At 55.6% G+C, this 9792-nt stretch overlaps 1 protein-coding gene across 1 annotated transcript; it reads left to right on the top strand.

Annotated features, from left to right (window-relative positions):
• Window positions 1-1417: 1417 nt before the first annotated feature.
• On the top strand, window positions 1418-3346 carry LOC147118690 (uncharacterized; the record flags this gene model as incomplete). Its single annotated transcript, XM_085983956.1, has 1 exon — window positions 1418-3346. A coding segment is annotated over one exon (1818 nt), but the record flags the coding sequence as incomplete, so codon positions are not given.
• Between the last annotated feature and the right edge of the window lie 6446 nt (window positions 3347-9792).

Genomic DNA, 9792 nt, shown 5'->3' with positions numbered 1-9792 from the left:
ATGTTCAAAATCATGAGGATTCTGGACAGAGTAGATAGAGGGAAACTGTTCCCATTGGCGGAAGGGTCGAGAACCAGAGGACACAGATTTAAGGTGATTGGCAGAAGAACCAAAGGCGACATGAGGAAAAACTTTTTTATGCAGCGAGTGGTTAGGATCTGGAATGCACTGCCTGAAAGGGTGGTGGAGGCAGATTCAATCGCAGCTTTCAAAAGGGAATTGGATAAGTACCTGAAGTAAAGAAATGTACAGAGTTACGGGGAAAGGGCGGGGAGTGGGACTCGCTGAAGTGATCTTGCAGAGAGCTGGCACGGGCCGAATGGCCTCCTTCCGTGCTGTAACCATTCTATGATTCTATAAAATATTAGAAAGTTTGTTCTACAGAAGCACGGGGTTTATCTGCTTTTATTGATGAATTTAAAAAGTCTCTATTAAAACCTGAGCCAGTGCGTTGTGAGACAAAGAGCCTTGTGTCCAATAAGGGGAATAAAGGCCCACAGCCTCCCCTGGCCCCGGGCGCTGAACAAGGGACTGGAGAAACTCGCTGCCCTGTGGATCAGACAATCAGCCGGCGCTAGTCCCGCCCCTCGGGCTCCCCGATTGGTTGGAGGACCCGCCGCCGGCTCACTCCGCCAGCCCTGCCCCGCTCACTCCCTATTGGTCGGAAGCTCCCATCAATCAGGCCGTGGGCCCGGGTCACGTGTCCCTCACCGACTTTACTAAGAAAGCCTCGCGCGGTCGCCGGGCGGAGCTGCAGGTCGGCGGGTTCAGGGTCGGGAGATTAATAAACTGCGGGTAGGCCGCGCCGCAGGGTTTATAAAGTTGGAGAACGGCCTCAGGCCCAAATGAGATCCCGCGGCCGAATGTGTTCCGCCGGATGGCAGCTGTGAGGCTTTTTCTCGGTGACAGGCCCGGGTTACGCGCCGCCATCTTGGTGGAGGAACGACAGACTGGTTCCACCTGCATCACAGCGCATGCGCGGCCATCTTAGTACAGGAACAGAGAGTGGGCAGTGCTGCAGGATCCCAGTGACCAGGAGAGACAATCATTAACTCATTGATTTTATTCTCACTCTGCACACAGCGGGTGTAGAACTGAACCCAACCAGAGTAGAGGGAGGGGGAAAACTGGGAGTAGAGGAAAGAAATGTTGGAGATGGTGCGATGGGTTTGGATTTCAGCACAGGGTGGAGGGAGAGTGTGTGGGATGGGGATTTACAGCTTTGGGGGAACAAGTGAGGAGAGAATGTTCCATAGAAACTAGAATTGTCTGTTCTGATTTTCTATCCTGTACTTACAGTGATAACTTTTGTAAACTCCTTTTACAGGGTATTAGAAAGGGAGGATTTACAGACGGGAAACTCAAACCAAACATCACATCAAGATCTGACAGAGTCACTCAATTCATCAGGACCTGAATATCATCGGCCTTTTTCTCTGTTCTGTCTGTGGGGAAAGATTTCAAACATCAGTGTGACTGGAAAAGCACCGAGACACACACACCCGAGGGAGTGTTCCAGTGCACTGACTGGGGAAAGAGCTTTAACCAGTTACACAGCCTGAAAAATCATCGCACCATTCACAGCGGGGAGAAACTGTACACGTGTTCTGTGTGTGGACGAGGCTTCAACCGATTGTCCAAACTGGAGGAACACAAGGACACCCGCACCACGGAGAAACCATGGAAATGTGAGGACTGTGGGAAGGGATTCAATTGCCCGACCCACCTGGAAACTCATCGACACAGTCACACCGGGGAGAGGCCGTTCATCTGCTCCGTGTGTGGGAAGGGTTTCACTCACTCATCCTACCTTATCAGACACCAGCGAGTTCACACTGGAGACACGCCGTTCTCCTGCTCCGTGTGTGGAAATGGATTCACTCATTCAACCACACTGCTGCAACACCAGCGAGTTCACACTGGGGAGAGGCCGTTCACCTGCTCCGTGTGTGGGAGGGGATTCACTCGCTCATCCCACCTCACTGATCATCAACTTGTTCACACTGATAAGAGACCTTTTAAATGTTCTAAGTGTGAACTGAGCTTTAAAAGTGCAAGTGGTCTGCTGAGACACCAACGCACTCACACCGGGGAGAGACCGTTCACCTGCCCTGAGTGTGGGATGGGATTCACTAATTCATCCAACCTGCTGACACACCAGCGAGTTCACACTGACGAGAGACCTTTTAAATGCTCGGACTGCGGGAAGTGCTATAAAAGTTCTGGGGAACTGATGTGCCATCAACGTGTTCACACTGACGAGAGACCATTCAGATGCTCTCACTGTGGGACTGCGTTCAGGCAATCATCTGAACTCACTGTACACCAGCGCACTCATACTGGAGAGAGGCCGTTCACCTGCTCCGTGTGTGGGAAGGGATTCACTCGCACATCCCACCTCACTGATCATCAACTTGTTCACACTGATAAGAGACCTTTTAAATGTTCTAAGTGTGAACTGAGCTTTAAAAGTGCAAGTGGTCTGCTGAGACACCAACGCACTCACACCGGGGAGAGGCCGTTCACCTGCTCTGTGTGTGGGAAGGGATTCACTAATTCATCCAACCTGCTGACGCACCAGCGAGTTCACACTGACGAGAGACCTTTTAAATGCTCGGACTGCGGGAAGTGCTATAAAAGTTCTGGGGAACTGATGTGCCATCAACGTGTTCACACTGACGAGAGACCGTTCAGATGCTCTCACTGTGGGACTGGGTTCAGGCAATCATCTGAACTCACTGTACACCAGCGCACTCACACTGGAGAGAGACCGTTCACCTGCTCCGTGTGTGGGAGGGGATTCACTCGCTCATCCCACCTCACTGATCATCAACTTGTTCACACTGATGAGAGACCTTTTAAATGTTCTGACTGTGAGAAGAGCTTTAAAAGCAAAAGGAAACTGATACAACATGAACGCACTCACACTAGGGATTGGCTGTTCACCTGCTCTGTGTGTGGGAAGGGATTTGCTCAGTCATCCGACCTGCTGAGACACCAGCGAGTTCACACTGGGGAGAGGCCGTTCACCTGCTCCGTGTGTGGGAAGGGATTCACTCTGTCATCCACCCTGCTGAGACACCAGCGAGTTCACACTGGGGAGAGGCCGTTCACCTGCTCCGTGTGTGGGAAGGGATTCACTCTGTCAACCATCCTGCTGAGACACCAGCGAGTTCACAAGTCACTGCAGGAGTTGGATTCTGCTGTTACTGCTGTTAATCACATCCAGGACTGAACCATGTTCATTCTGACAGTTGGGTTTATTTCTGATGAGGTTAATGACCCCTATAACTGGCTGGTGTTTAATATTCTGGATATGTGTCAAATAAATCAGCTTTGTTTTAAACACATTGCTGTAGATTTTCTTCCTTCCCACCTGAGTGTTTAGCATCACCTGGCTGGAGCTCAGAAAGGACAATCTCGGGGAGGATCGTACGGCGGGAACAGAACTCCAGCCTGGACACAGTCCCTCAGGGCCACACTGAGAGGGGCAAACGGCACTTTGGTCTTTCTCGTCTCTCTTCACTGACAGCAAAGTCCCCGTGCGGGTTAATCTCGAGGCGTGTGAGAAATGTGTCCCAGCCACTCTCTGCCATGGTTCAGAGCTCCTAGGCACGGAGCAGAAGGCTCCTTTATAACTGTGTTTAGAGTCAGGAAGAACGGCGAATGCCGGAACTGTGCTGTCAAATCAGAGATTGGGGTGAAACTGCGATCAGTTCCTGACTGAAAGTGGAACGTATGAACGCCTCATGACTCTTCGGCTCACCCTAGCCCAGAACCACTGTGCTACGGTCATCAGTGTGTACACCCCAACACTGACACCCTAGCCCAGAACCAGTGTACTACGGTCATCAGTGTGTACACCCCAACACTGACACCCTAGCCCGGAACCAGTGTGCTACGGTCATCAGTGCGTACACCCCAACACTGACACCCTAGCCCAGAACCAGTGTACTACGGTCATCAGTGCGTACACCCCAACACTGACACCCTAGCCCGGAACCAGTGTGCTACGGTCATCAGTGCGCACACCCCAACACTGACACCCTAGCCCAGAACCAGTGTGCTTCGGTCATCAGTGCGTACACCCCAACACTGACACCCTAGCCCGGAACCACTGTGCTACGGTCATCAGTGCGTACACCCCAACACTGACACCCTAGCCCAGAACCACTGTGCTACGGTCATCAGTGCGTACACCCCAACACTGACACCCTAGCCCAGAACCAGTGTGCTTCGGTCATCAGTGCGTACACCCCAACACTGACACCCTAGCCCGGAACCACTGTGCTACGGTCATCAGTGCGTACACCCCAACACTGACACCCGAGCCCAGAACCAGTGTGCTTCGGTCATCAGTGCGTACACCCCAACACTGACACCCTAGCCCAGAACCACTGTGCTACGGTCATCAGTGCGTACACCCCAACACTGACACCCTAGCCCGGAACCAGTGTGCTTCGGTCATCAGTGCGTACACCCCAACACTGACACCCTAGCCCAGAACCAGTGTGCTACGGTCATCAGTGCTTACACCCCAACACTGACACCCTAGCCCGGAACCAGTGTGCTTCGGTCATCAGTGCGTACACCCCAACACTGACACCCTAGCCCGGAACTAGTGTGCTACGGTCATCAGTGCGTACGCCCCAACACTGACACCCTAGCCCGGAACCAGTGTGCGACGGTCATCAGTGCGTACACCCCAACACTGACACCCTAGCCCGGAACCAGTGTGCTTCGGTCATCAGTGCTTACACCCCAACACTGACACCCTAGCCCAGAACCAGTGTGATACGGTCATCAGTGCGTACACCCCAACACTGACACCCTAGCCCGGAACCAGTGTGCTTCGGTCATCAGTGCTTACACCCCAACACTGACACCCTAGCCCAGAACCAGTGTGCTACGGTCATCAGTGTGTACGCCCCAACACTGACACCCTAGCCCGGAACCAGTGTGCTACGGTCATCAGTGTGTACGCCCCAACACTGACACCCTAGCCCGGAACCAGTGTGCTTCGGTCATCAGTGCGTACACCCCAACACTGACACCCTAGCCCGGAACCAGTGTGCTTCGGTCATCAGTGCGTACACCCCAACACTGACACCCTAGCCCGGAACCAGTGTGCTTCGGTCATCAGTGCTTACACCCCAACACTGACACCCCAGCCCAGAACCACTGTGCTACGGTCATCAGTGCGTACACCCCAACACTGACACACTAGCCCGGAACCAGTGTGCTTCGGTCATCAGTGTGTACACCCCAACACTGACACCCTAGCCCAGAACCAGTGTGATACGGTCATCAGTGCGTACACCCCAACACTGACACCCTAGCCCGGAACCAGTGTGCTTCGGTCATCAGTGCTTACACCCCAACACTGACACCCCAGCCCAGAACCACTGTGCTACGGTCATCAGTGCGTACACCCCAACACTGACACCCTAGCCCGGAACCAGTGTGCTACGGTCATCAGTGTGTACGCCCCAACACTGACACCCTAGCCCGGAACCAGTGTGCTACGGTCATCAGTGCGTACACCCCAACACTGACACCCTAGCCCAGAACCAGTGTGCTACGGTCATCAGTGCGTACACCCCAACACTGACACCCTAGCCCGGAACCAGTGTGCTACGGTCATCAGTGCGTACACCCCAACACTGACACCCTAGCCCAGAACCACTGTGCTACGGTCATCAGTGCGTACACCCCAACACTGACACCCTAGCCCAGAACCAGTGTGCTACGGTCATCAGTGTGTACGCCCCAACACTGACACCCTAGCCCGGAACCAGTGTGCTACGGTCATCAGTGCGTACACCCCAACACTGACACCCTAGCCCAGAACCAGTGTGCTTCGGTCATCAGTGCGTACACCCCAACACTGACACCCTAGCCCAGAACCAGTGTGCTACGGTCATCAGTGCGTACACCCCAACACTGACACCCTAGCCCAGAAACAGTGTGCTTCGGTCATCAGTGCGTACACCCCAACACTGACACCCTAGCCCAGAACCAGTGTGCTACGGTCATCAGTGCGTACACCCCAACACTGACACCCTAGCCCAGAACCAGTGTGCTACGGTCATCAGTGCGTACGCCCCAACACTGACACCCTAGCCCGGAACCAGTGTGCTACGGTCATCAGTGCGTACACCCCAACACTGGCACCCTAGCCCGGAACCAGTGTGCTTCGGTCATCAGTGCGCACACCCCAACACTGACACCCTAGCCCAGAACCACTGTGCTACGGTCATCAGTGCGTACACCCCAACACTGACACCCTAGCCCAGAACCAGTGTGCTTCGGTCATCAGTGCGTACACCCCAACACTGACACCCTAGCCCGGAACCAGTGTGCTACGGTCATCAGTGCGTACACCCCAACACTGACACCCTAGCCCGGAACCAGTGTGCTACGGTCATCAGTGCGTACACCCCAACACTGACACCCTAGCCCGGAACCAGTGTACTACGGTCATCAGTGCGTACGCCCCAACACTGACACCCTAGCCCAGAACCAGTGTGCTACGGTCATCAGTGCGTACGCCCCAACACTGACACCCTAGCCCGGAACCACTGTGCTACGGTCATCAGTGCGTACACCCCAACACTGACACCCTAGCCCGGAACCAGTGTGCTACGGTCATCAGTGCGTACGCCCCAACACTGACACCCTAGCCCAGAACTAGTGTGCTACGGTCATCAGTGCGTATGCCCCAACACTGACACCCTAGCCCAGAACCACTGTGCTACGGTCATCAGTGCGTACACCCCAACACTGACACCCTAGCCCAGAACCAGTGTGCTACGGTCATCAGTGCGTACACCCCAACACTGACACCCTAGCCCGGAACCAGTGTGCTACGGTCATCCGTGCCTACACCCCAACACTGACACCCTAGCCCAGAACCACTGTGCTACGGTCATCAGTGCGTACACCCCAACACTGACACCCTAGCCCGGAACCAGTGTGCTACGGTCATCAGTGCGTACGCCCCAACACTGACACCCTAGCCCGGAACCAGTGTGCTACGGTCATCAGTGCGTACACCCCAACACTGACACCCTAGCCCGGAACCACTGTGCTACGGTCATCAGTGCGTACACCCCAACACTGACACCCTAGCCCGGAACCACTGTGCTACGGTCATCAGTGCGTACACCCCAACACTGACACCCTAGCCCAGAACCAGTGTGCTACGGTCATCAGTGCGTACACCCCAACACTGACACCCTAGCCCTGAACCAGTGTGCTACGGCCATCAGTGCGTACACCCCAACACTGACACCCTAGCCCAGAACCAGTGTGCTACGGTCATCAGTGCGTACACCCCAACACTGACACCCTAGCCCTGAACCAGTGTGCTACGGTCATCAGTGCGTACACCCCAACACTGACACCCTAGCCCAGAACCAGTGTGCTACGGTCATCAGTGCGTACACCCCAACACTGACACCCTAGCCCGGAACCAGTGTGCTTCGGTCATCAGTGCGTACACCCCAACACTGACACCCTAGCCCGGAACCACTGTGCTACGGTCATCAGTGCGTACACCCCAACACTGACACCCTAGCCCGGAACCACTGTGCTACGGTCATCAGTGCGTACACCCCAACACTGACACCCTAGCCCGGAACCACTGTGCTACGGTCATCAGTGCGTACACCCCAACACTGACACCCTAGCCCGGAACCAGTGTGCTACGGCCATCAGTGCGTACACCCCAACACTGACACCCTAGCCCGGAACCACTGTGCTACGGTCATCAGTGCGTACACCCCAACACTGACACCCTAGCCCGGAACCACTGTGCTACGGTCATCAGTGCGCACACCCCAACACTGACACCCTAGCCCAGAACCACACTGTGCTACGGTCATCAGTGCGTACACCCCAACACTGACACCCTAGCCCAGAACCAGTGTGCTTCGGTCATCAGTGCGTACACCCCAACACTGACACCCTAGCCCAGAACCACTGTGCTACGGTCATCAGTGCGTACACCCCAACACTGACACCCTAGCCCGGAACCAGTGTGCTACGGTCATCAGTGCGTACACCCCAACACTGACACCCTAGCCCAGAACCAGTGTGCTTCGGTCATCAGTGCGTACACCCCAACACTGACACCCTAGCCCAGAACCAGTGTGCTTCGGTCATCAGTGCGTACACCACAACACTGACACCCTAGCCCAGAACCAGTGTGCTACGGTCATCAGTGCGTACACCCCAACACTGACACCCTAGCCCGGAACCAGTGTGCTACGGTCATCAGTGCGTACGCCCCAACACTGACACCCTAGCCCAGAACCAGTGTGCTTTGGTCATCAGTGCGTACACCCCAACACTGACACCCTAGCCCGGAACCAGTGTGCTACGGTCATCAGTGCGTACGCCCCAACACTGACACCCTAGCCCAGAACCAGTGTGCTACGGTCATCAGTGCGTACACCCCAACACTGACACCCTAGCCCGGAACCAGTGTGCTACGGTCATCAGCGCGTACACCCCAACACTGACACCCTAGCCCAGAACCACTGTGCTACGGTCATCAGTGCTTACACCCCAACACTGACACCCTAGCCCGGAACGACTGTGCTACGGTCATCAGTGCGTACGCCCCAACACTGACACCCTAGCCCAGATCCAGTGTGCTACGGTCATCAGTGCGTACACCCCAACACTGACACCCTAGCCCGGAACCAGTGTGCTTCGGTCATCAGTGCGTACACCCCAACACTGACACCCTAGCCCGGAATCAGTGTGCTTCGGTCATCAGTGCGTACACCCCAACACTGACACCCAAGCCCAGAACCAGTGTGCTTCGGTCATCAGTGCGTACGCCCCAACACTGACACCCTAGCCCGGAACCACTGTGCTACAGTCATCAGTGCGTACACCCCAACACTGACACCCAAGCCCGGAACCAGTGTGCTGCGGTCATCAGTGCGTACACCCCAACACTGACACCCTAGCCCGGAACCAGTGTGCTTCGGTCATCAGTGCGTACACCCCAACACTGACACCCAAGCCCAGAACCAGTGTGCTTCGGTCATCAGTGCGTACGCCCCAACACTGACACCCTAGCCCGGAACCAGTGTGCTTCGGTCATCAGTGCGTACACCCCAACACTGACACCCTAGCCCGGAACCAGTGTGCTACGGTCATCAGTGCGCACACCCCAACACTGACACCCTAGCCCGGAACCAGTGTGCTTCGGTCATCAGTGCGTACACCCCAACACTGACACCCAAGCCCAGAACCAGTGTGCTTCGGTCATCAGTGCGTACGCCCCAACACTGACACCCTAGCCCGGAACTAGTGTGCTGCGGTCATCAGTGCGTACACCCCAACACTGACACCCAAGCCCGGAACCAGTGTGCTGCGGTCATCAGTGCGTACGCCCCAACACTGACACCCTAGCCCAGAACCACTGTGCTACGGTCATCAGTGCGTACACCCCAACACTGACACCCAAGCCCGGAACCAGTGTGCTGCGGTCATCAGTGCGTACGCCCCAACACTGACACCCTAGCCCAGAACCACTGTGCTATGGTCATCAGTGTGTACGCCCCAACACTGACACCCTAGCCCGGAACCAGTGTGCTACGGTCATCAGTGCGTACACCCCAACACTGGCACCCTAGCCCAGAACCAGTGTGCTTCGGTCATCAGTGCGTACACCCCAACACTGACACCCTAGCCCGGAACCAGTGTGCTACGGTCATCAGTGTGTACACCCCAACACTGGCACCCTAGCCCGGAACCAGTGTGCTACGGTCATCA

Source organism: Somniosus microcephalus, chromosome 4 (genome assembly GCF_052327205.1).
Source record: "Somniosus microcephalus isolate GS21.2 chromosome 4, FLI_Smic_1.0, whole genome shotgun sequence".
Lineage (NCBI taxonomy): Eukaryota > Metazoa > Chordata > Chondrichthyes > Squaliformes > Somniosidae > Somniosus > Somniosus microcephalus.
The sequence above is the reverse complement of the archived record's forward strand: the minus strand, read 5'-3'. Positions and strand labels throughout refer to the sequence as shown.